Here is a 27383-nt window from a genome sequence, read left to right on the forward strand (position 1 = left end):
CTGGCGGCCGCTGGCAGTGTCCCTCCTCCTTCCTGTTCTCCCAGTTCTCCTCTCTCTGGGTCCTGCCTGGCTACTGACCAATCAGTGTTTTATTTACCAATCAATCATCCACAGCAGCTAGCAGCAAACAGAGGCGGCTCCTTCAAGAGGCCCTGCTGTGGGGAAACTGACGTGCAGGTTAAAATGGCTGCTGCATCAAGGACATAGCAGCTTCCCAGAGCTGGGACAGTTAGGTGAAACTGGGAGCTTCTGGGATGGTTAGGCCAAAGGAGGTCAGAGAAATGCAGCAGATACACACATACACACACACACACACACACACACACACACACACATACACACACACATACACACATACACACACGCACACACACACATGCACACACACACACACACACACACACGCACACACACACACACAATGTTGCTGAGGAAAGAAAAAAAGGGTACAGTCATTAAAAAATAAATGACATGAAGATTTTAAAAATAATACAGTCTTTAAAAAAGAATAAAGTATAAGCCATGTATGCCAGTGGCTATTTCAGGGTGTCAGCCCACCAGGAGGAAAATTCCTGATGGGTGAATCTCAGTTAGGCAAAGTCCCCGAGTCCTCAGACCCAGAATGTCTTTTGTTTCTGCTGAGCCTTTACATGTTTGCTGCTGCCATCTTTCTCTGGTGTCTGGCATGGTTTGATTGGATATGAGGAGATCCTCACTGCCTGTAACGTAATGTGTTTATCTCATGGAAACATCCCATTCTACTGGGCATTTGCACCTGTGGATTATTATGAAGATGATTCCTTTCTAAGCTGTACTGTCTAATTGATAATAATAATATTACTTTAGGCCAGGCAGTGGTGGCACACGCCTTTAATCCGAGCACTCGGGAGGCAGAGGCAGGTGGATCTCTGTGAGTTCGAGGCCAGCCTGGTCTCTAAATCTAGTTCCAGGAAAGGCACAAAGCTACACAGAGAAAAACCCTTTCTCGAAAAACAAACAAACAAAAGCAAAAACAAATGTTACTTTAAATGGAGATTTGATGACAAAAAATAAAACAAGGAAGTGTCACACAGCTAGAACATATGAGTTTCTATTGAGGAGCCGTATAGACTATGGATTAGGTTAATGATTCAGAAAAATAATTGAGTCCCAGTAGGCCAGCTAGTTTAAATTCTAGTATTAATGTTGGGAGATGTGTTCACAGGTTTCAGAGTACAACATAGCTGAAACAAAGCTTTGAAAATAACTTAAAGTTATTTGTTAAGTTAAATAGCTTTGAGGTGAAAACCTAAGAAGACGATCTAAAGTTTTAGAAAAGCACATAGTTCAATGAAGACCTTTTAGAAAGGCACATAGTTGAATGAGGAACTTGTTAAGGTCAGGGAACAAGAACAAAGCAGCATAATTATTATTAGCTGACATACTTTCTTGCTAGGATTGGTTGGTGACCAAAAGTGACAAATAATCAATTCCTTATATTCATTTCTGCCTTCAATCTCCTGATATAAGAAACTATTGATGAGTGGGTATGCACCCTAAAGCTGACTGATTCTTCTTCATATATAAAAGTTTAGGTTTGTGATTCCTTTAAGACTCCTTATAAGATTACCTTTCAAATAAGTAACAGCAAAATGCAACCTGCCAGTAAAAGACCTGACTGAGAAGAATATTTTGCTTGCCTACACAGTTAATCTATAATAAGTTGATTGGGTATGAATGTAATGGGTTCTTGGGATAATTGTTTTTCACCTGTAATATGTAAAATGCTTAATCATGTAAGGGATATGGAAAACACGCTATTTTTTACTTGTATGCATTGTAATCATTCACTTGAAAAACAGAATGTAAACACATTGTAAGTTTTATATTGCCTGAAAGATTTTGCTGGGGTATATAAGCAATAGGGAAAGAATAAAGATAGAGTTAAAATGGGTTAGAGGGAAAACATCAAGAAAGAGAGTTAGGAGGAGAACATCAAGAGAATTAGAAGGAGAAGGAAAACATCAAGAGAGAAGAGACATTTCTGGATAGAGATAAGAAAAGAGAATAGAGAACACAGAAAGAAGAACACAAAAGAATAAAGGAGACCATCAAGAGATTGTGTGTGTGTGTGTGTGTGTGTGTGTGTGTGTGTGTGTGTGTTTCCCTTTACCCTCTCAGATAAAAAAGTCATAGCATGTGCTGACTCTGTGTGTTTCTCTTTGAGCCTTGCACTGCTGGGGGTGGTCTGCCAGGCAGCGGTACACATAAGGATGGGAAATACACAGGGAGTCTGAATCCCATATGGTGCTTTATTGACTGTGAATTTTTCAAATGTTGGTGACCAAAGGACAAATGCTGCAGAGAGACTTTGGATTGTAGAAAAAAAATGCTAAATTGAACCAACTTATGTATTTTTAAGAATGTCTTAACTTCAGAATGGAAGTCAGGAAATATGTTGCATTGGGGTAGAGGTTATGCCTTTGTTTCCAAAGGAAACAAAAAGCTATGGACTTCTTCAAAATTAATAAAGATCAGATTTGATTGGGAAAGGCCTCTTGAAAATCTTGGCTGCAAACATGAAGAAATCAAGAAAAATTACAAGACAGGTGATATATATGCCAATCCCTCTACTATGGGAACAGCACTGAGACTGGATGAGATATGATAAATCTTGTTAGCTACAGAGTCCTCATGACTTATTATTACATGCCATCCTTTCATATGGCATGGATGGAGATTTATATTACAGCTTGGTTATGCAGTACAAATGAACTTATAAAGTTGGCAGATGTCTTTTACCTATTCATACATAGAACAGAAAAAAAATCTTTAACTGATTTGTGCATACTCACTTGTGTTAATGCAGATATGTATGTTACATTTAAAAGTTTTGTGTTTTCAGGGGAAAAAAAAGACCAGACGCCAATGAAGACAAGTAGCCTAGGTGATTCAGCCTCTCAAATGCCTCTATTGCAGTTTCCTCAAAATTTTATATCCAGAAAAACTTCAAAGCTGCTAGCTGAGATGCTTCAGCCTCACAGATTACTCTAGCCGGGACTTCATATAAGCCCTGCACTTTCCCACACTGAGACAGGACAACAGCTAGCTCTCCTAGGACTTGACCATTATCTCAATTTTCTCAGGGTCTTGTAAAGATGCTGTCAACCCCAGACATCAGGAAGTAATATTAAGAACATGAAACCCATATTCTCAAGAGGTGGGGTGGGCAGTTTTGATGAGCCAAAGGGTTATGAATGTTTATCATCATTTAGGGGTTTTGGTTGAAAGGTGTTACTGGTCATGGTCAGGGAAGAAACTAAGCAAGGGAGATTAGATTCAAAGATCTCTTTCTGAAGAGAAAAAGGGGAGATAAAGGAATGATAGGATAAAAGGATAGATTATCAAATTTACTTTTAAACTAAAACAGCAACTATTAGTCTTAAATATTTTATATTGGTATGTATTTTTTATATTGATACAAATTTAACGTTATTTTTGTTACACTGTATATGCTTAAGTTGTTTATCTGAAAAATGTTTTAAGGTCTAAAAAGATATTTTTAGGTTGGTAATACAAGTTATGATATGGTTTAGGTATAAAATTTTGGACTCATCAAGATAGGACAGATAGTACAGTAATTTCTCCAAATTTGCCAAGTACAAATGGGCTGGACATTCTGAATGTAATCCTTACTTGGTAATTGTTCTTATTGTATATGGTTTTACTTTGTTAGAGTTAAAGTCTTTCCTTTTTATTTAGACAAAAAGGGGAAATGTTGTGGGATATTCAATCATACTGAGAACCCCAAGTTTGCATTTACATTAATTAAATAAAATTAACCTTGGGTCAGGAGGTGGAGCCAGCAACTAGTTGACAGAAAGTAATCATAGAGAATCAGAGAGCATCTAGAAGACATTAGAGAGACTCACAGGAAGTAGTAGGGAGGGTTTTTGAGTGGCGGGTTTTTTTTGTTTGGGTGAATAGGAAGGAAGAATGCCCTGTTTCTGAGACTCTGGCAAAGAGAGGTCAACTAGTTGCTACTCAACCTCTCTGAGTTTTCGCCCCAGCCTTTTACTCCCGAGTCTTACTGATAAATAGAATGATAGAGATTTAATTGAAAGCTATATTTGGCAGCAGTGACATAGCTGGTGCCTTTGGGAGCAGAATTTTCACCAGGCCACAACCTGAGCACCAGGCAACTGCCAGAGAAGCAGGCCGATGACTTTGGAGCCACATTTGCTGACTGAAATAGCAGTAGATTAGGGTAGCCTTGTGTGTCTGTCTGTCTGTGTGTCTGTCTTTACGTGTGTAGACCAGAGGCAGATTTTCCTCCATTGCTTTATGCTTTAATTTTCTGAGGTAGGGTCTCTCACCAAACCTGGACCTTACTGATTCAGCTAAACTTGCTGGCCAGAAAACCTCAAGTATCTCCCTGTCTCTGCCTCCCTAGTGTTCCCCTTTGCCAGACTTTATTCATGTGGGTTTTGATTTGTGCGGAGAAACAGAACCAATAATATTCAGAAAAAAAAATATAGATATATGGCCAGGCATGGTGGCACATGCCTTTAATCCTAGCACTCAGAGGTAGGGGATCTCTGGGAGTGCAAGGCTAGCCCAGTCCACACATCATGTTTCAGCCCAGCCAGAGCTACCTAGTGAGACCTTGTCTCAAACAGATATATAAAAATATTTGGGGCCAAAGATAGAGCTCAGTGGTTAAGAGCATTTCCAGAGGACCTGAGTTGAGTTCCCAGAACCCACATCAGGCAGCTCAGAGCCAAATGTGACTCCAGCTCTAAGGAATCAGACTCTCTTTTCTTGATTTCATGGGTACCACATAGATGTGGCAGGCATTCACACAGACACAGGTATATGATAGGAGAGGGGCTAGCTAGTCTCAGTGGGAGGTCTCCCAGGGAGAGTAGCCTCAGACTATATACATCTGGGAAGAGGAAGCTGTGGCCAATAATAACTATATACTGGTCAATCTTTCATAGCATAAATGCTCTTACTTGGACTAGAGGATTTTTGCCATCCCTCTGAGACTCACACAAACATTAGTTATTTCCATGGGTCTGAGGCATTGGGGTCAATAATATTCGTTCACTCAGGGATTTTTCTGCTCCCTACACTCTGTCTCTGACTTTCTGGTCCTGATTCAGCCCCAGTGAATTAGACACAGCCATCTACACTGATGAGGGCAACTCCTCTGGGAATAGAGAACACTGTCACACCACCTCAAAGCTGAAATCATCCATTGCAGCTGTCTTGGGCCCTTAACCCTGAACTTCATCCACTCTGACTGCTTATCTAAGTAGGCAGGCAAGTTTGATTCTAGCACTCAGAGGTTAAGGATTGCTGCAAATTTTCATCTAGTCACACCTACATAAACCCCCATCTCAAATAAACAAGAAAGAGAGAATTCATCAGGCCGCTGATCTAGAAAATTAGCCTCCTACGAGATAGAAAAATTCTTGTAAAAACCAAAACCAAAACCAAAAAAACCTTCCTGCCTCACCCCTGTAATCTTAGCACTTAGGAGGCTGAGGCAGGGGGACTGCTGCAATTGTGAGGCACTTGAGGAATATAATGAATTCCTGTCCTATAGAGTAAGATACTGTCTTAAAACCCAAACCTAACAACCAAACAAAACCGATCTCTCCACTAGGCTATTTCTTACATAGAAAGAGAAGACAGAGAGAGCTCTCATAGACACACCTGGACCAGTGTAGACAAAAGGTAGAATATGATGCTAAAGTCAAATTTCACCAGAGGATACCAGAGACTAATCAGACTTCAAAAAACTCATATTGAGATGCTGCATTTGTAGCCCATGGGTGGAGTTCTGGTCTGTTATGTGTGAAAGAGGCCTAGGGTTTGGTTCTCTTTACCACAAAAACAAAACAAACAAAAGGACCTGACATTGAAGGTCCAAATTCTCAGCAGAGCTGGGTCATTTACATTTCACTTGGGCAGGATTTAGCATGTGAGCACATTGGTGCTCATTGGTTGATGTCAGTGCTGCAAGGACTCTCTAGGGAGGCTCTTTCTTTTTCAATAAGAAAATGGGGGACTGGAGAGATGGTTCAGCATTTATGTGCACACACTGCTCTTGCAGAGGATATAAATTTGGTCCTCATTGGGAGAGGGGTGCTCATAACCACTCCAGCTCCAGCTTTAGGGGATCTGACACCCTTTCTTGGCCTCTGTGGGCACTGGACTCACTTGCACACCCCCTCCCCACACACACATGCCACACACATAGGTACACAATTAAAAATAAAAATAGAAGGCAGGGCATGGGGCATGGTGGTACATGCCTTTCATCCAAGCCCTTGGGAAGCAGAGGCAGGCATAGATGAATCTTTGTGAGTTCAAGGCCAAGCTTGGTCCAGGTATTGAGTTCTAGGACAGCAAAGACTATATAGTGAGACCCTGTCTCAAAATAAGCCGGGTGGTGGCAGAGTACACCTTTAATCCCAGCACTCAGGAGGCAGAGGCAGGAGGATCTCTTGAGTTTGAGGCCAGCCTGGTCTACAGAGCAAGATGCAGGACAGCCAAGGCTATGTAGAGAAACCCTGTCTCGAAAAGCAAACAAACAAACAAAAACCCCCACCAAAATCAATAAACAAATAAATAAAATATAAACATACATGTAAAAAAGATGACTAACAGATAATGACCATCACTGTTCAAAACCTAGAACAGCAGCAGGGCTTTCTTTGTGTGATCTGGGTGACAAGCAGGGCAGGGGGTGCTGAATCAGTTGGAAGAGAGCTGGAGGTAGGAAAGTAGCTATGGGCCAAGGCTGGACAGGTCAGCCAGGAGTTGGGGACACTGCGGGGTCCAAGGTGCACCAAGTGCAATGTAAGGTAAAGGGAAATGAGCTGTGGCAGGAGACTTGTTGAGGCCTCCCCAGAAACAAACACTTTCTCTTTTTACTCACTCTGCTTTGCCTGGCGAGAGCTCTGCCCACCCAGGGACCGGCGTGGATTTGGAGCCGGAAGGAGAGAATGGTATGCTTTTGAGCCAGACAGATAACAGGAGTATCATTTCCGGAGCATTTCCTCTCTCTTAGTGAGGGTGAAGTCTGGATTTATAAGTAAGCAACCTCGTACAGTGGTATTAAAGAGTGGCAGCTGTTTTTAACCAGCCTGTCAAGGCAGTTTTCTAATTAATTTTATTCAAAACAGTGCTATTTAACATTAGGAGCCCATTTGACTCATTTGGTGGAGTTTGGGGAAAATACTGGTGCCAACGCCCTGCACTAATTAAATTCTTCAGTTCGTCTGAGGTCAAGGCATTGATTTGTTTTAAAAATTTCTCAGGTGATTCTAGTATAGAAGCCACAGGGTTGGGATCACTGGTTTAAAACATTTGGAAAAGTTTAATCAACTAAAAATTTTTTTTTTGAGACATGGTCTCGTGAAGCCTAGGCTAGCTCTGAACTTCTGATTCTCTTTGCCTTCATTTCCTGAGTGCTGGGGTTACAGGTGTGCACCATCATGCCTGGTTTAGTCAATTCTAAACAGGATTGTTTAATGTGATTCTTTAATAAATAGTGAAATTATTTTCAGGGCCTACTGTCTTCACAGAACTTTCTCAGTACTTGTCTTTGTCAACATAGGCCCGAATTCAATGGCGAATCTGCGGTTGATTTAATTTTTCTAAGTTTCTGTTGAAACATTTTCACTGTCTTTACCTTTGTCCACGTCACATCATAACGACTTGGCAGAGGAATCCCAACCCCCTTTGGCTCTTCTGTTGTGTTGTCTGGAGCAGCCAATCAGGCACTGAGCTTATGGGGAAAGACTCCAGGACATCTTATTGTCATGAGACTTCTGTTGGTCTGTGGAAATTCAACAAAGAAATCAGTGTGGGCTTTGCAATAATTAGGAACGAGAACTCCTTCCTGTTTCATTTGAGCAAAAGGTTAAAAGTATTAATTACATCCTTTGTACTTCCGTAGGCTTCGTTCTAAAAATACATTTATTGCATATTTATGTGCCTATTACCGCGTGCATACAGGAGCCTATAGAGAGCTCAGAAGAGGTGTCCAACCACACAGATGGTTGTGAGCTGCCCTGAGAGTGCTGGAAACTGAACCCAGGTCCTCTGCAAGAGCAGCAAGTGCTCTTTACCCCCGAACCATCTCTCCAGCCCCTAAGGCCTCTTTTTTTTTTTTTTTTTTTAAATTGCTTTTAAGACATTAAAGAAGATAGGAGAGGAAGAAGATGCATTGACATACAGAATTGGGAGCCGCAGAGTGTAATTTAAGGTCACGAATTCAACCACTACTTGAGACTAAAATCTTCCCAAGATCTCACAGCAGGACAGACCCGAAGACGGTCCGAAGACTGGAAGGTGGGTCTAGAACTGCAAGCTTTGTCCCCAAATCCTTTCTAATTAAGATGGCCACCTGGCCATTTTGCTGTCTCTGAGCGATGTCCCTTTTCTTTGACTTCATGAACGGACTTCCTGTAGTCAGGCTTCTCAGGCTGTCCTGTAATTCTCCTCACCAGTTCGGCTAACTCTGATGTATCTTCTGTTGATACATGCACCACCACCGATGTGTATTTACTAAATGATTGTTGGTGTCCAAGTCCTAATAGGGATCGCCCAAACAGAAGCGGCCTCTGCTCAGCGGAGGGCCCACTCGGGATGGAGTCCAGTGCCTGTTGGGTTGCACTTCTGAGCTCGATTTTTGTCTATGCTCAGACTAGGAGGAAATGTTCCCAGGGGAGAAGGGACTTCTCAGGTGGGACTTGTCCAGGCTTTTCTAGGAGCTAATGGAAGGAAGGACCGGTTTGCATGTCAGGGAAAATTCAAGAAATGGGCCTCTAGCCCAAGGGCTGCACAGAGGATGACCAGCCAGTCTAACCAGACTTAGTCTCTAGCCCAGCGTCCGCCCGAGGTCACAGTGGGTAGGATGCCCGCGGGACACAGGAGGGGCCAGTGGGAGAGGCGGAGAAGCAGAGGCGGGAGTTTGAGAGGGAGGAGCTGCAGGAGGCGAGCTTGAAAGAAGAAAAGCTGGAGTTGCAGATGGCGAGGGGGCGGAACCAGATACCCGGAGGCGGGATCAGGGCGGGGCCTAGGCGCCTTTCGGAGAACTACAGAGGGAGGCGGAGTCGCCGGGTCGGGGAAGGAACCTAAGGGGCGGAGCCTGGGGAGAAGCCCGGACAAACTACAGGAGGCGGAGTGGGCGGGCCGGGGGCGGAGCCTGGGCAAGGGTGGTGCCTAGGGGAGAGGGGAGGAACTATTGGAGGTGGAGTTGCACGGCAAGGGGGAGGGACCTGGGAGGAGGTGGAGTCTAGGGGAGCCAGGATGAACTATAGGAGGTGGAACCTCCGGGTAGGGGGCGGGGCCTGAGTAGGGGAGCTGCGGGGGGGGGGGGAGAGGCCTCTAGGGCCGCGGCCTCCTAAGCGTGATCTCGGCCGGCGGGTCAGGCCCCCGGGGTGCTTCCCCTCCCTGTTCCTCCGGGCGGTGGGTCCTGGGCCTCTCCCCAAGGCGCGGACTCCGGTGGTCGCGGTGGGGGAGGACTCCTGCATCGCTCCCCGGCGGGCTGCTGCTGGGGTACCCGGGCCGGGGCGGGGGGGGGGGACCGCCGCCTCCCGGAGCGCGTGGGGCCGGCATGGAGCTCTTCCAAGCCAAGGACCACTACATCCTGCAGCAGGGCGAGCGCGCCCTGTGGTGCAGCCGGCGCGACGGCGGCCTGCAGCTCCGACCGGGTGAGGCGCGCGGCGCGGGCTGGGTGGGGCGCGCCGGCCAGCTGGAGCGCGGGGGGCGCGGCCCGGCCCCCGGGAGCAGCGATCGGGAGGCTGGGCCGGCCGCTTGGAGGTGTCAGCGCTGGTCCCGAGGGGCGCGGCCGCCGCCTCGGCGCGCACTCCTGCCTCTGTGCGGCGGGAAGGGCCGGTCACCCCCTTGAGTGCTCCTCCTCCAGTATCTGGGGCCTGAGGAGGTGGGGACGGGGCCCCTCATGAAGCCCCCGCAGGCCTCCCCCTCGTACTGTCCAGCGCGGGAAGTTCTGGGTTCGAATTCCAAGTAGTTCAGTGGAACCCTTGACGGGACGTCCTGTTGACCTCCTTGTGTTGTTCCCGGCCCCTTATTAAAAAGTGACTTCATGAGAGTTACCTCACAGCACTTGACCGAAAGCTCCGTGAGTGACTTGCCATTTTGGAGAAGAAACTGTGTTGGATGTCACTTAATCGGTTAGGAGAGGTCGAAGTCCCAGCCGGTCGTTTGCTTTAGGAAAGTTTGTTTGCAGTTGGGTTAAGCAGCAGCACCTGTCCTCAGACAGCTGCCGTCTGCTTATCTCTCTGGGGAGTTTGGGCAACTTCTCCTTAGTTGGCCATTGCTTTTTCTTAACCACTCTGGAGTTTTTTACTTTAGGAAAGTGGGACTGGACCCCCTGAAAGAGCTACCGCATTGGAAGTTTACCGGTGTTCTTGGAGTGCGCCTAGGATAACAGCTTCCAAGGGCTTTTCCGTCCTCTTGTTACCACTTATGGGATGGTTTCCTAGGACAAGTCAGGAGTAGGGTCGGGATCTTCCTTTTCAGGTGAGGAGAGAGGTGTGAGGTCTCAGACAGTTCTGTGACCTCCCGAGGGACACTTTTCGGCTGGATCTAAGAAGGCCTGCTAAGTTGCTCTGCTCGAGTGGTGAAGAACTGGTTTTCGCCTCCAGAAATATGGTTCTGGTTGTATTTTCTTGCCACTGTATTTTTATTTCCTCTTTTCAGAACAGAGACACTACCGTGTCCGCAATAAGACTTTTGGTGACTTTGGGATAGTTTGGTGACCTTGGGATAGATGATGGAGGTAGGCTAGTTTCGGCTAGTCTCTTGTTTTCTTCTGTGTCCTAATTTGACTACTCTCCTAGCCTGCCACCGTGTGAGGTTTAGAGCAGGGAGAATTAGACTGTAAAATTCCCAAGAGCCCATTTCTGGGAGCTGGAATGCATAAATGGATGGAACTTGAAGTCCTTATCAGGTCATCGGAGAGCACAAAAGTTCCTGCACCGCGCCAGTTTCCTCAACCAGAAAGCTTAACCCAGGCCTTTTTTGGAATTAGCCATGTGGTTTGGGTTACTCTTTGTCCAAAGTCCATATCAGAAAGCAAACTTAAAACTTTTCCCCATAATAAAAGGTTTGTTATGGCCATTGCAATTAAGTTTATCTTATTTCTTAGATACATAGCCCAGTACCCACAAACATAGACCACAAATCTAGAGGAAGGCAGAGGCCATTACATTTCAGAAGTAATAGGCTGTTGTGAGCCTTAGTTCAAGGTGAGCGTGTGAGCATCCTTGTAGTTACTGAATAGTTTAATCTGTCCAATATTCAAGATTTTACAGCTATTTTTAGTAATAATATATAGTTGGCTTGAATGCTCTTCCGGTCTTTTTACCCATACAGAGTGAGTTCAAATCTGTTTAGTCTATTGCACATTCTCTTCTCTGTGTTTATGGCGGGTTTCCCTGTCATTTGACGTGACAGCAGTTAAAACCTTTAATTTCCCCCCTTGGTTATTCCACAGCTGAACAGACTGCTGACCAAGCTTGTTTGTTTTTATCACAGGTGGTATTATAGGACCAAACAGTGCTGGGAAGTTTGACTTTTTAAAAAAATAATTTACTTAACTTTTTTATGTTCATTGGTGTGAAGGTGTCAGATCCCCTGGAACTGGAGTTATAGGTGGTTATGAGCTGCCATGTGGGTGCTGAGAATTGAACCTGGGTTCCCTGGAAGAGCAGCCTGTGCTCTTAACTGCTGAGCCATCTCTCCAGCACCCCCTCCCCTTTTTTTAAGCTTGTGGCCACTGAACAACCAGAAACAAAAAGTTTTCTTTTTCTTAGAGTCATCAGAAAAATAAGTGATAATGATATTTAAGGTTAAAATGACCATTTCCTTAGCTTGGAATCCTGTTATTGTCAGTCCCTCCCTGCCTAGTACATTGTGTGAGACTTATATTCAAGGCTGCCCACCCCATCCTAGCCTGGCCCGAATCCATGGGGCATAGTTACTAGTCACATTTGTTTTGTTGCTTGATGTTTTCCATAGTTTGTAGATACTGCAGTTATAATCCTCCCTTTCTACATAAGCCTGTGTCTTCTCCAGTGGACACTATTTCCTCAACACAAGGCTTTGCTTTATTAATAATCTTGGTGTCTCTGGGTTTAAGAGTGTTTGTAATCCAGGACATACATTATGATTTGAGTTAACCTGAATTAAATGTAACTTCAAGTTTCCTCACATTTAAATCATTGCCATAAAAATAGGATGATTTCTTATGTTCATTTTAGGCCCCATTTTGAACCCCCATCTTGCTATGTGGCCCAGGCTAGCCTGAAACTCATTGTGTAGCTGATCTCGAACTCTCTTTGCCTCTGCCTCCTCCTGGGTGTTGGGATTACAGGTGTGACTTATGATACCTAGTTGAGTGACTCTCTTCTTAAAGGATTTATATAGGCCGAGAGTGGTGGCGACCACCCCTAATCCCAGCATTCATGAGGCAGAGGCAGATGGATCTCTGTGAGTTCCAGGCTAGCCTGGTCTACATATTGAATGGCAAGACAGACAGAGCTATGTAATAGAGAGACCCTGTCTCAAAAAACAAACAAACAAAACCAAAACAAACAAAAAAAGATTTATGTAATTGGGTGGAAAATCTTTGTCCAGTTCATTGAGAAATGTGAGAACTTACACTTGTGACTTTTGTGTGTGTGATAAGATTCCTTATTTTTTTTTGACAGTTTGAATCTCTTTTCCAGCTAAAAAATTGAGTATAAATATTTGTCTGTTTTTATTTTCCTAACAGTAGTGAGTAGGCTATATTTTCGTAGGTCATTGGTTTTACTTATTTCATGTGCATTGATGTTTTGCCTGCATTTACGTCTGTATGAGGGTGTCAGATCCCCTGGAACTGGAGTTACAGATAGCTGTGAGCTGCCATGTCGGTTCTGATTGAACACAGGTCCTCTGGAAGAACATCCAGTGCTCCTAACCACTGAGCCATCTCTCCAGTCCTTCATTTTTTTTTTTTTTTTTTTAAAGATGCTCATCACTATTGCAAGTTAATGGCCACCAGAAAAAAGCATTTAGGTTGTTTTAACATCTCCCAGGAAAGTGCTGTGTAAATATTCAATAATCTCCAGAGGGTAGAGTTTAATGTTTGACACTAAGAATTATAGTTTAATCAAAAGGAAGCCAGGAGAAAGGAAAAGAGGGGGTGAAGAAAGGGGGAGGGTAATGGGACACACGAGACAGAAAATATCAAAGAGGTTGTGGGGGTGGGCTAGAGGGTACAAGGGACAACCAGGGGCATGGAGGAGATGAGGAGGAGGAGAATCAATAGAAACATACTTCGCTTGTAAAGAAAAAAAACAAACCACAATAATCCAATACTGTATATGTTAATTAAAAAGCAAATGTGTGTGTGTGTGTGTGTGTGTGTGTGTGTGTGTGTGTGTAAGGATTGTAGTTTAAGAAATTAAAAATGATACACAATCCACTTTGGGGAAAGTTAGGCAGCTTTTTCTGGTACTTCCACTTCTTGGGCTGTGTGTGGTGGGACAGTGTTGTGTGTGTGGTGGGACAGTGTTGTGTGTGTGGTGGGACAGTGTTGTGTGTGTGTGTGTGTGTGTAGTGAGACAGTGTTGTGTGTGGTTTATTTCTGTGTGTTACCTCATTCCCTTCTGAGACTGAGATACCGTGAAAGACCCCAAAGCACCTGCCATATACCCAGCATTTACAGGCGTATAGTCCGTAGAGAGCAACATGGGACTTTAAATGATGGACAGTAGTGAACGTTTATTTTCCTTTTTTTTGAGGGGATGCTAGCTCTCAGAGCTCACACCCAGTTTTCCTGCCCTCCTTACGGTTTTGACAATCCAGTTATTTTTTTCTTCTTAGAGGGAAGGGGCTTTTACATGTTGCTTTGTGCTTGTGGAGGTCAGAGGACAACTTGTGGGTCCATTCTTTCCTCTCCTGTCTGGATCCTAGGAATCAAACTAAGTTGTCAGGCTTAGTGGCAAGCACCTTGATCATTTTGCCAGCCTGAGATTATTTTTTCACTGTCAAATGAAGTTAACTTTTTTTTTTTTTTTTGAGCTGAGGATCGAATCCAGGGCCTTGTGCTTGCTAGGCAAGCGCTCTACCACTGAGCTAAATCCCCAACCCCGAAGTTAACTTTTTAAAATGAGAAATTATTATAGAATTGAGATCCACGTAGAATACTCACCTCTGGAGGACTGTTGTGTGAAACTGTATTCCGTTTATTTAGTATTTTGTGTCCTGTTGTATTACGTACTTACATTATTATTATTATTATTATTATTATTATTATTATTATTATTATTTTGAGGCAGGATCTCATTTAGCACAGTCAGGCCCTGAACCCCTAATCCTCTTGCCTCAGCTCCATGAGTTCCGAGATCACAGGCATAAACCACCATGCCTGGCTTCCTAACTGTTTTTATTACGCTTTGTAACCAGGTTTACTAGTGTCTTTAGTCTTTAATTCTTTGAAAAAAGCACTAGTTTTATACCTGTGCTGGTTTTGTTACCCTATACAGTGCAGTGTGAACCCAGTAGCAGTTGGGCTGAACGAGTCTTTACATTCGGTTTGTTATCTGCGTCTTCCCCTAAGATTAATACCAATTTACAGTAGCAGCTTTTATTTGGTGTGCATTTCTGAGCCAGACGATGTTCTAATTGTCTGTATCTAGTATTCCATTTTCTTCCCACTGTATAACTCTGAAGGATAATTTTGTTATTAGTCTTCTATTACAGATGAGGAAGTTGAGGCATAGAGAAATAATCCATCCAAATTCCTGGAGAAAGAGGGAGATCCAAGGCTTCTACTCCAGTATATGGCTCACAGCCATATTCTTCAGTACTGATAATATTGTTTTATAAAACTCTCTACTGCCAGGCCGTGGTGGTTCACACCTTTAATCCCAGCACTTGGGAGGCAGAGACAGGTGAGTCTCTGTGAGTTCGAGGCCAGCCTGTCTACAGAGTGAGCTCTAGGACAACCAGGGCAATACAGAGAAACCCTGTCTTGAAAAAAACAAATAAGTGAAATAAAATAAACCTCTCTACCTTGTTGACTACAAGGTTGTAAGATTTGTGTTTCATGGGCATCTAGAGCATTGTAACCTATAGGAGAATGGGAGGCCCCTCACATGTAAGAAGACCAGCGCACTCAGGAAAGGTCAGTACAGGCTGCACAGGCTGGTAATGGGGGCTCCTCATTTTTTTGTCCCTGTGTTGGCCTTGCCTCGTTTCCTGAAAAATTAGTTATGTAGCTCAAAGGAACTCCATAATGTTGTTATGTGATAGACAAATAGTCTTTCTGGCCAGCGTCAGTTTTTCAGGTCTTTCTTCTTGGATTTTTAGAGCATCTGTAGAAAAGCAGGGGATGGATCATGGGGTAGATCTTGATATGTGCTGATGGAAACTGTTTCCTCCAGTGATGAGCAACCTGAAACCTCTCTTAGTCTAGCTTTGCAAGAATCCTAGATCCTGTTTCAGGGCAACCTTTCAGAGCACACAGAGCAGAGAGAGAATGGAAGAGAAAAAACTTTTAAGGCAACCGCCTTTAATAATGGGAGTTTTGTTTTTGTTTTTGTTTTTGTTTTAAGTCCCTGATTTCTAGATACTTGTGTTCTGGCTGGGTCTGCCAAGGAAGAGTACCATCAAGCCAGCCCATTGAGGAAGGAATGGCATAGGGTGAAAAGACTGACAGGGTAGAGGTGCCAGGTGCCAGACCTAGGTGACCTCAGTGTGGTTTTTCAGGAACCTGGCTGTTAGAGCTCTCCAAGGTGCCCGGCATCATTGGACCTCCCAGCTAGCATGGCTCTAGCATGGAGGAAGAATACATTTGTCTCCAGACCTGTGGTATATGGCCCTCAGAAGGTCATCTGCCAGAGCTGTATTGAAATAATTATCGTCCTCTGTTCATCTTGTATCGTTTGCGCATCAAGGGCTTGTTGGGAGGATTAAATAGAGGCTAGAAGAGGACCCAAGACCAGAACACTGTAGAACATTGCCTCTGGTGCTGTACTTGTTTTTTTATCAACCTTCTTTTCCAGTCAAGGGGGAATCTATCTTATAAACCTGTGGAGTTCAGTAGATCTATTTTCTTTTTAAATGGAAGTAAGTGGGACACACAGACATCTTTATTTTTCTACCAAAAAGGTTGCTCTTGATAATTTTCTCTTTGGACTTTATGATGCAGTAAGCTCATGTCTTTGCATACAGATACTAGACTATTGGAAAAAAATTAAACCAGTTCAGCTGTAGATTCAGTATGTTCTCATTTTGGTGTGGCTTTATGGGGATTTCAACATATTAGGTCTTTACAAACTGTGTTGCTATCTCTGTGTGTCTCTTTTATAGACTGTTCTGTTCCTGCTCAGATGTTTTAAAACATAACTCTAAAATCTGGCTTTGCAGATACAAGTCTGAGAAGTGACAGTGACATCACAGAGCTTTGATAAATCATGACTTGTTAGCTGATCTAAGTTACAGTCATTGTGTGTCAGCTGGCCATAAGTGAGCTGAGAACTTGGATCAAAGTCTGTTTATCAAAATAGTGGGAAATGTCATTATTTCTGGCTGGTGGTGATATGTAAGTAATAATGTACACATGGTGTTCTAAAAGCGAGGCTGAACACTGAGCATTTAGCAGTACAGTACTCGGCACACACTGGTAGTGCCTTAATTCAGTTGCATGTTCTGTGGATGGCTCATTTTGCAGATATTGAGAGATCCTTAATGGAACTGCTCCCATTCATAAAAAAAATAAAATAAAAAAAGTCATGCTTTATTTGGTAAAGCTAATTGAGAAATAGAGGTGGATTTTAGGTCAGTGTTGCCTTGAAGTTTTTTTCTCATATGCCTTAAACCTAGAATTTGGGGGGTGGAGGCAGGAATATTAAAAGTTGAAGGTTATCTCCAGCTATATGAAATCCTATCTGAAAGCACCAAAACATTGAGTGGAGGGTGATTATGATCAAAATACATTTCATTAAACTCTTAAAGAATTAATAAAATTATAGCTGGGTGCCTTTAATCCCAGCACTCAAGAGTCTGAGGCAGATGGATTGCTGTGAGTTGGAGGCCAACTTGGTCTACTAAAGGAACTTTTCCAAGTTTCAGCTCTGAGAAAATTCCTCCCAGAGTCCTGGAGAAGATGCTAGGTCAGGCATGGGGTATCTGAAGGAAAGGAATCTACATACACCACACTCTTTTGCCTGTTTACTTTATTCCTTTATGACAAACCTCTATCTATACAGCTTCAGTTCCATCCTGAATCTCAGTTCCTCTTTGTACTTACTTTTTCTGTCCCCTCACAGCCCTGGTAATAACTAAGCCCTTAAGCTTTTGGTCTCATTTTCCATCCACTGTTCCTTCATCCTCCATCTATCCTCATGGCCCCTTACTCCTGGCCCTAATAAACTCTACAAGAGATCTGCTTAACCCTCTACAGAATCTCTGTCTTCCTCTTTTCTCTCTGGCCATGTGGTTCTGTGTCTGCTTCTGGAATTCTGCTCCAGTCCTTACTGCACCTGGTTATGCAAAACCTCCTTCCTTCTCAGTCAGTTGTTTTGGAAAGCCACTAGGCCTGAAGGCAAGGGATGGTCTGAGCTTTATTTGCACCAAGAAGCAAAGCTATGCATCTATAGCCTGGTTATCTCCTAGGCTCAGTCGGGGAGTTAGTTACCTAGAGGTTCAGTAGGTCTGAGAAGCTGAACTGTTTGCCAAATGGTCTAGTAGTATATGGGCCCACAAGAAATTCATAGCAAGGTGCAGCTCAATATTAAAGCTGTATAACACCAAATATTCTGTGATAAATGGCTTCCCATTTGACAGATCCTTGGTTGGTCAAAGTATAGCTTTAGTACACAGCTGAATCTCTATAATATAGTCTCTCGGCCTGCTAGAGTCTACAGAGCGAGTTCTAGGACAACCAGGGCTACACAAGGAGACCCTGTCTTGAAATCCCCCTCCAACACACATATATATAGATGAGTATAGTAGCATACACCTTTAATCCTAGCATGGGGGAGGCAGATCTCTCTGAGTTCCAGGCCAGCCAGGGCTACATAGTGAGATCCTGTCTTTTATACACATACATATACATATGGGTGAGATACTATTTAAAAAAACAACAAAAACCCAAAGCTTATTTTGGTTTTACTTTTTTCAAATTTACTCTTACATTTCCTTAACTTAATAGTAAGATACATCAAGATATACTGATATGTTTAAGGAATCTCATTCTTTTCAAACAGCTTTTCACTTTCTTGTAAGTAATACTGAGCTTTAAATTTCATAATTTATGCAATACTGACATATCTCATTTAGACAGTTATAATATCTAACTGTAACATTAAGGCTTTTCCCCCGCTTTTTTTTTTTTTTTTTTTGTGAGTATAAGATTCCTGATGTTTCACATCATTAAACATTTGCTTTTCTGCCTGATACAAACATTCTTCACCCTACTGTGAGCTCAGGGTACCCATCTTTGCCCATGAAGGCCATGGTGGACACACTAGGAGTTTCTGAGGATGGTGGTATGCTAGCCTGCCTTCTCAAACTCATTTCTAGAGCTGTGGCATTTTCCTAACTTTCAAGTACTCTCAGTTCTTAAAGAAATGCCCTCCCATTTAATTTAGCATTGTATTTCTTTGGTCTTTTGAATTATATAGTAAAGTCATTTAGTCTTTCAAAAAAGAAAAAAATACTGATTAAGGGCTGGAGATGTATGTAGCTCAGTTGGCAGTGTTTGTGTCCAGCATGCACAAAACCCTGGGTTCTGTCCTCAGTACTGCAGAAAACCCAGTGTAAAATGGTGGTGCAAGCCTGAAATCCCAGAACTTGGGAGGTAGAGGCAGGAGGATCAGGAATTCAAAGTCATTCTCTCTTAGGGTTTCTATTGCTGTGAAGAGACACCATGACCATGGCAATTCATATAAAGGAAAACATCTAATTGCAGCTGGCTTACAGTGTCAGAAATTTAGTCCACTATTATATGGCAGGAGACATTGCACTATGCAGGCAGATGTGGTGGGTGCTGGAGAAGGAGATGAGAGTTCTACATCTTGCTACACAGGCAGCAAAAGAAGATTGCCACACGAGGTGTAGCTTGAGCATATGAGACCACAGAGCCCACCCCCACAGTAACACACCTCTTCCAACAAGACCACACCTCCTCCAACAAGGCCACACCTCCTCCAACAAGGCCACACCTCCTCCAACAAGGCCACACCTCCTCCAACAAGGCCACACCTCCTCCAACAAGGCCTCACCTCTTCCAACAAGGCCACACCTCCTAATGATGCAACTCCCAATGGGTCAAGCATTCAAACACATGCATGTATGGGGGCCATACCAATTCAAACCTCCACAATTACCTAGGGAGTTTGTGGGTGACATGAAACCTTGTCTCAAACTAAACAAAAGCAAGTATTGATTGGAGACTGTCTACCTAGAATGTGCCAATGTAAAAAGATGGATAACCCAGCTACCAGACTAGCAGGATGTGTGGTCCAGTGGAGGAGACACACAGGGGTTCTGGAGACAGATACCAGCATAGAGCCTGGACACAAAATTATGTGCAGAATTTGAGCTGGGTCTTTTTGTTTTGAGATAGGGTGTCATGTGCCCTAGCTGTCCTTGAACTCAGTAGGTAGCAGAGGAGAACATTGACTTTCTGATCCTCTTGTCTCTACCTTCCCAGTGCTAGGGTTGATGTAAAATGGAGTGCTTGGAACACTATGCCTGCCTCATTAATCTGAGTCTTGAGGTTTGAGATCTAAGTGGTTCTTAACCCTCCCATGTGAAAATCTGTTTCCTTTCTAATTAAACAGGAAGGGAGGTGTTCCTTGGTTTAACTCCGAGGCTCCTTCAGCTATAAATAGCCAGGATCATATCACCCTATAAAAACGAAAAGGGCTTTTGAAGGCACCAGTGAATTGTGGGAATTTAACTTATCAAAAATAACACCTTGTTTTTGTTTCTTGTGATAGGCTCTCTTTACATAGCTCTGGCTGGTCTGGAACTCCCTGTGTAGACCAGACTGGTCTTTGACTCACAGAAATGTGCTTCCCAAGTTCTGGGGTCAAAGGTGTGAACCCCCATGTCCAGCTGAAGTAACACTTTTTAGGTATAATTCCTTCGTTCTAGCAGGATATCAAAGAGGAAGGATGGGGAGCCGAGGAGAACAACCAGGGTCTGACTGGCCAGACTGTAAGATGGCAGTGTACTGCTTTTTTCTGCTTTCCCACTTTTTTTTTTAAATTGGAATTCGTTCTTTATCTGAGGGCAGGTGAAACAGTGAATTCAAGTGAATGATGGTGGGTTTGGTGGGTTTGAAGGCATAGCTTTGTGTGAGGGCCCACAGTAGTATACACTATACAAGAAGTCCTAGAACAAAATGCAAAAGAGCAAATTAGTTTTAAATAAAATTTTCAGGAAAGAAGATGCATTTATTTTAAAACCAGCTGAGAGAAAGGTTGCATCCGTTTAATGTTAGAAGTACTAGCTAGCTAGCTTTATGCATCTTTAATAGCTCTGTCTCAAATGAGAAAAGGGAAATACCAGTGTTCATCTATGTTTTGATTTATCTCTTAGAGTCCTCCCTCCCTCCTTCCCTCCCTTCCTTTCTCCCTCCCTCCTTCCCTCCCTCCCTCCCTTCAGCTGGCCTTGAACTCACGATATAGCCAGGGATAACTCTGACCTTTGATAACCTGTCTCCACCTCCCAAGAACTGGAGTTACAGGAGTACTTCACCTTGTTTGGGTTATATAGCACTCAGTATTGAATCCAGGGCTTCGTGGGTGCTAGGCAAATTCTCTGCCTACTGGCCTACATCCCCATGCCTTGTTTTTGGATGTCTGCTTCCTTTGGTACCTTCCTTAGACCAGCTTTTGTGCTGACTCACTATATTAGGTAATACCAGTGCAGTTTGACCTTTACGATTTTCAGGTATTACATGTCCCATGCACCATTTGTGAATCAGACTGTTAGCATAAAACTAAGCTACTCAAATGGATTCTTCCCAGGGATCTGTAATCACTTAGGCAAGCTAATTCTAAACCTGCCTATATGTCAGGATCACCTAGAGGAGATTAAAAACTATATCTATGCTGGGCCCCAACCTTGGCCAGTTAAGCACATCTCTCCGAGGTGAGCCCAGCCATCAGTAGTCTACGAGGCGCCTTGATAATATTAATGAGCAGCCTGGGTTGATAGCTGTTGAGCTTGGTTTTACCCTGAGAAATCACCAGCTGCCAGAACTTCTGAATTGGATGAATTCTTCACCTTGCTGCCTGGTAGAGAAATCCTTACCATTATGGAGGTTTAGGAAATGTGGCTCAAAGTTTGAACTTTAAGATGGTAGGTACCTGAATAAAGTTATTACTTAACCTGTTTTCCTGCCTCATTAAATTCTGAGAATTAAGGCATGACATGCTAACAATTGGAGCTTTCAGTTCCTCATCCTAAAGCTCTTTTCTTCATCGGTTTGACTTTGCTTTGGTGACTGTCAGAAGAATAATAGCCTTTGTCTTTAGCAGGAAGTGAAACTGGGGTCTGATTAGATATGCAGAAACTCTCTGCCCCCCCTTTTAAAGACAGAGATGAAAATTGCCTTTAAGCTGTATAAAACCTGTGGTCTCTTGGTTTGAGGGAGCGCCTTCACTCTGGGACCTTGGAATGAGTGACTCATGCTCTCTGCTGGCACCCAGTGCTTAATCACTTGTTTTCTGTGTACCAGGAAGAGAAGGGCATATGAAAATAGAAGCTGTGTGCTGCTGCCAGATGGACTTGAAATTAGTGGAAAGGGTGACTTAAGGGGTGAATAGCTGAGCTTATTTCATGATAGGGATTTGGCTGTTTGGTACTTTATTATTTCACAAATTAAAATTTGGTATTGTTTCTGAAATGCTATACTTGTGTGGTTTCTAAAGCTCTTCTTCTTATGTCACTTTGATAATATTAAGTTTTAGCACTCGCTTGTGAATTTAAAATGTTTCTCTGAGTTTGCCACTCATTGAAGGACAGGCAACTAAGGTTGGAGCAGTTCAGTGCCATGGGTGTTCTTTGTGCAGGGATAGCACAGGGCAGGACTGCCTTCTCTGCCCTTCTAATCCTTCCTGTTCCGAGCCTAGCCATTAAAAATGTCAACAGTGTCAAGGCCTTAGTTGTTGGCTATGCCCAGACTGATACCATCTACAAACGTTATACATTAGGCTTTGCTGATACCAACTTGTTTTATTTCCTGAGTGAAGAATACGATTATAATGTATTTCATGTTTATCTAATATGTGCATATGTATGCACACATTCACGCACATGTACATTTTGTCCATTATGTACTGTACTAAACAATAAATTCCAGCAGCTCCAAAACCCCATGGATCCTCCATTCCCTGGTCAGTTACAGAATCTGTTCAGGTCTCACTGTTTCCTGTCCCTTGAGTCATTGGTTTGAGAAGTTAGGTGCACTTGCTAGGGATTTTAAGATTATTTTTTTGCTCAGAGTTTTTAGCGTAATGATCACATCTCATCATTAATTATTATTTTTATTGATAGATCAGTACTTTTTCTTTCTTTTCTGTTTCTTTCTTTTTATAAATTTTTTTGTTTTTATATTTTTGAGAAAAAGTCTCATTAGATAGCCCTGGCTGGCCTAGAATTCTCAGAGATCCTACTGCCTCTGCCTCCCAAGTGTTGAGATTAAAGGTGTGCACCTCCTTGTCTGACTTAATGCTTTTATAGATTTGTTTATTACTTTAAGAAGGTTTATTATTTTTATTTTATGTGTATGAGTATTTTGCCTGCATGTATGTGTATGTTCCATGTACATGCCTGGTGCCCTTGGAAGCCAGAAGAAGTTGCCTGATTCCTGGAACTGGAGTTAAGTATGGTTTTAAGTTGCAATTTGGGTGCTGGGAACCAAACCTGGGCACCCTGCAAGAACAGCAAATGCTCTTGAGGCTGAGCCATCTCTCCAGCCCATCAAAGATTTGTTTTTGAAAGTGCCAATATAGCAAAGACTGGTATTTTGATTTGTCCTTAAAAATAATAAAACCTTGGGTTGGGGTAGTAGTTCATTGTTATAATATTTGTATAGCGTATACGAAGTTCTGGGGTCTGATCTCCAGCACTATGTAAAACAAACAAACACCCTCAAAAATGTTAGTTTTGCTGATAGTTGATGGAAATAACCAATTGTTAGGAGAAATCCATTTTTATCCTTTGTATCTTTTTTTTTTTTTTTTTTTTTTTTAATGTGGAGCTGAGGATGGAACCCAGGGCCTTGTGCTTGCTAGGCAAGCATTCTACCACTGAGCTAAATCCCTAACCCCCCTTTGTATCTTTTTTATTTATTCATTTAGTTGAGTAATGTTGAATGACCGCCTCTCAGGCATCAAGTATTGTCCCAGGTCCCAGGTCCACACAGGTAAACAAAATAGGAATTGAGATTCAATAGCCCTTTATTTGGTTAGCTGAAAGTGTGTACATTTATCACAACTATGAATGTGCTGTTTCTGCCTCTGATGCCTTTAGTGTATCATATTCTTTTCTCTCCCTGGTATTTTCTCTGCCTGTCATTGGGTAGCTCAGATTTTGTCAGATATCTTTCTGTTGCTGACGAGAAGTGACACTTTGGGGCTGTCAAGGTGGCTGGTTGCTTGTGGCCAAGACTGATGACCTAATTTTCATCCTTAGAGTGAATGGAAAGAACTGGTTCCTGCAAATTGTCTTCTGACCTCCACACAAGATTTTGCCTTTTTTGTTTGTTTTTGAAACAGGGTTTCTGTCTGTGTAGCCCTGGCTGTCCTGGAACTCGCTCTGTAGAGCAGGCTGGCCTTGAGATCTGCCTGCCCCTGCCTCCTGAGTGCTGGGATTAAAGGCCTGAGCTACCATGCCTGGCCTCTACAACAGATTTTTAAAAAATATGTTTAAAATACCATATCCTAAGGTTAAATATGGTAGGAGAATAGGTCAGTCAGAGCTACAGAGTAAAACCCTAGGCCGAGAATGTATTTTAGTGGTAGGGTGCTTGCCTAACTTGCTCAAGGCCCTGGTTTGATCCCAGCACCTCCTTAAAAACAAACAAACAAATAAACAAACAAAATCATAGGAGGTGGTAGTACATGCCTTTAATTCCAGCACTCAGACACAGAGGCCAGCGAATCTCTGAGTTTGATGCCGGTCTAGTGAGACCCTGTCTTAAAAACAAACCAAACAAAAGAACCCCTGCAGATTCTATTCACATTCCTTCGTGCTTTTATCAAATTGGGACCCAGTATTTATTTTGACGCATGTAACTCACATCACTGATCTCCATGTCTCTCCCTTACACTGCTTCCCCTCTTTTTAGACCGTGCTCCTGGATGCTCCCTCGCTCCCACGGAGGAGAGAGAGGAAGCTGGCAGTCACGCTTCGCTTGGCTTGCTGTTTGGTTCCCAGTTGGCTTGCTGAGACTAAGACTGGATGGTCCAATTGTTGCCCGCATCAGAACCACAGCTCAGTGTTTCATATGCCAAGGAAGGAGAATTCTAGGGTAAATCTAGGCATTGTGATAGCTCCACAAAATAGCACTCTAAGAAGGCTTTAGGATTTTGGCCTTACCCTAAGATTTAAAAGTATAAAAGTTTTAAAATTAAAACTTTTTTTTTTCTTGTATGGTTCTTTTGTTGTAGTTGTTTTTAGACAGGGTCTTGCCATGTAGTCCTAGAACTCACTGTATGGACCAGACTGGCCTTAAACTTGTGGGGATCCTCTTGCCTCTGCTTCCCAAGTGCTAAGAGTACAGGTGTGTGCCTCTCCTCTACCTGCTTTCTAAAAAGCCTTTTGTAGGTTTATAAAATAAAAATGTACAGGCAAATTATTGAGCTATGAAATCCTGGAGTCTTAAATATGTATACACTTCCCAACTTGAGCTGAAAGTTATTGAGTGTATCATGTGACAGACCCTTGAACACTTTCACATAATTCATTTAATCCTCATGGAAACCTCGTAAGTTGGATTGAATTCCATTCAAAACAAATCAAACAAACAAAGGAACAGAAACAAACAGTGAAGCTGAAAGGTGCTTCCGAGGCTGTGGTCGAGCTAGGATCCTTTACCTGGGATACGGCACATCATGTAAGCCATGGCCATGCCACAGCCACATACATAGCTTGACTCTGTCCAGCTTGCGAATGTTAGAGTCAGCCCCAAGTCGCCTCGGTATGTTCCTGGGTCACCCGAGTCTCTGATTTCAAGCCTGCTCTCTTGTGTGTCGTCTCCATTCTTGTCCTGGCATTCTATCTCAACTGCAAATCTAACCTGCTCAGAGGAAAAACAACTGGATTTCCTGCCTGCAGTTGCCTGTGCTCCTGACTTGACCATGGCTTTCTGCCTTCTGGCCCAACAGTTCTGAAAGAGTTGAGAGTCTTGCGTGCATTCAATGCATTCAGTACCTGGTATTTGTTAAGAAACTTGTTGGCCTAGCATTCTAGGCTACTGAAATATAAAAGAGTTAATCTAGTCAGGCTGGCCAACCCCAGGGCCAGTACTAGGAAGGCAGGCCCACTTTAAGTGATGCCACAGAGACAGGTCAAATCACTTTTCCCTCTCAGAGCCACTGGGTAGTGCAGGCCCTACAAGCTTCTGTGAGCTTCTGTTGGGTCTGCCCATCTGACTCTGAAAGATGCACCTTTCCTTTTCCGATGTCTTTCAGATGCTGGCCAGAACCCAAGTACGCCTTTTCTGGTATTTCGGTCTTCCTTACTCTCTCTAAAACTTGGTCCTTTGTAGCTGACCTCCATGCTGGTAACTCAAATGGCGTTCTCTTTTTTCCTTCTCTTCACCATTTTTTCCTCAGCCAGGTAGCTGCTGAGATTAGCAACTTGTCTGCCTGGGGTTTTCTTTTAAACTCTTAATAAAATGATCTTCCTTGAATAAACGTAGGCTTTGCTTGACTTTCAAAAAAAAAGGAAAGAGAGACAGACAGACAAGATTCAGTTCTATGGAGGCTGACAAGTGATTTTAAATTTTATTTTGCTTATTTATTTTTAAGTGTGTGCTCGTAAGCACATGTGTGTTTGTGTGTGTGCTTGTGTGTGCATATGCACATGCATGTGCAGGTGCCTGTGGAAGCCAGAGACATAGGATTCCCTAGGAGTTGGAAGTAGTGAGCTGTTTGGTGTGGATGCTGGGCACTGAGTTTCGGTCCTCTGCAAGATAGGGCCAGTATGTGCTCTTAACTGCTGAGCCACCTCTCCAGTCCTGATAACAGCTCTTTCTAGGATCCACGGGGTGAAGGGCTTGACCTTGGACAAGGATAGTGGTGGTGGGTATGCAGAGATGTGTAGTGATAATCAAAATGGGAGGGGAGAGAATCAGTAGGTCTTGATGAGAAACCTACTTTCTGGATGCCTTGTAGGTTTTGGCGTGGGCAGCTGGAATGCTGATAGTGAGCTCACACCCCATGCAAATATGAGAGTATTACATCAGGGGCTATTTGGTAAGGAGACCTGTGGTGTTGGAGATGTGTTAGAGCTCTGTTGGACTGAGAATGGGAAACTGTGTTCTGATGTTAACCAGCTGGATGATGGTAGCAGTCACTTTACCTGTCAGTCTTGATGGTTATGGCTGAAATAGACCACATGAATTCAATTTCTGTCAGTTTAAATAGTGAACCTTTCCAATGTGGTTACTTAAATATCATCTGACCGCAGTTCACTCCTTTCCATATTGAGGTCGCCTGTCTAGTTCTGGAGCTACTGTGCCATGCACTGGAAACAAAAAACTGAACCTGCAAAGGTCTCAGCGAGCTTCCTGTTTTTCATGAGTTCCTGTGCAGTCAAGGACTTAGCCAAGTCAATAATTAGATACTAAACCAAAGCAAGGTGCTGAGGTAGAAATTTGTTACACAAAGTATGACCAGTTTTTAAAGTGGGAGGAGTGAGGAATGTGTCTTGAAGACCAGTGACCTTTGTTCTGAGGCTAGAATGAAGAGCAGGTAGAAGTGGGTGGGGAGCATTCCAGACCCATCCTGAAGAAGGCGGAGAGTGACTGCAGGCCTGGATGCCAAGAGTGGAGAGAGCTTGAAAGTCCTTCTTCTAATGATTATTTATTTATTTTGAGGCAGGGTTTCTCTTTGTAGCCCTGGCTGTTCTGGAGTTCACTCTGTAGACCAGGCTGGCCTGGGACTCAGCAGAGATTTCCCTGCCTCTGCCTCGAATACTGAGATTAAAATGTGTCACCAAGCCCATAACCCCTACTCCCCATGTGCTTAAATGCCTCTCTAAGGACTCTGGACTTTGTTTCCAAGGATGTGGGGTGTAGAAGTAATATGATTGGGTTATCAGTGTTCGTATTTATCCTTTTTAATGCCTAA

General features: G+C 43.3%; 1 protein-coding gene across 1 annotated transcript in view; it reads left to right on the forward strand.

Moving 5' to 3' along the window:
- The first annotated feature begins 9370 nt into the window (after positions 1–9370).
- Positions 9371–27383, forward strand: part of Inpp5f (inositol polyphosphate-5-phosphatase F) — a 95549-nt gene continuing 77536 nt past the window's right edge. The window contains exon 1 of the mRNA XM_036194738.1: positions 9371–9710. Within this exon, the coding sequence (XP_036050631.1) occupies positions 9614–9710 (97 nt within the window). The 5' untranslated portion in view covers positions 9371–9613. The remainder of the gene's footprint in view (positions 9711–27383) is intronic.

Source organism: Onychomys torridus, chromosome 1 (genome assembly GCF_903995425.1).
Source record: "Onychomys torridus chromosome 1, mOncTor1.1, whole genome shotgun sequence".
Classification (NCBI taxonomy): domain Eukaryota; kingdom Metazoa; phylum Chordata; class Mammalia; order Rodentia; family Cricetidae; genus Onychomys; species Onychomys torridus.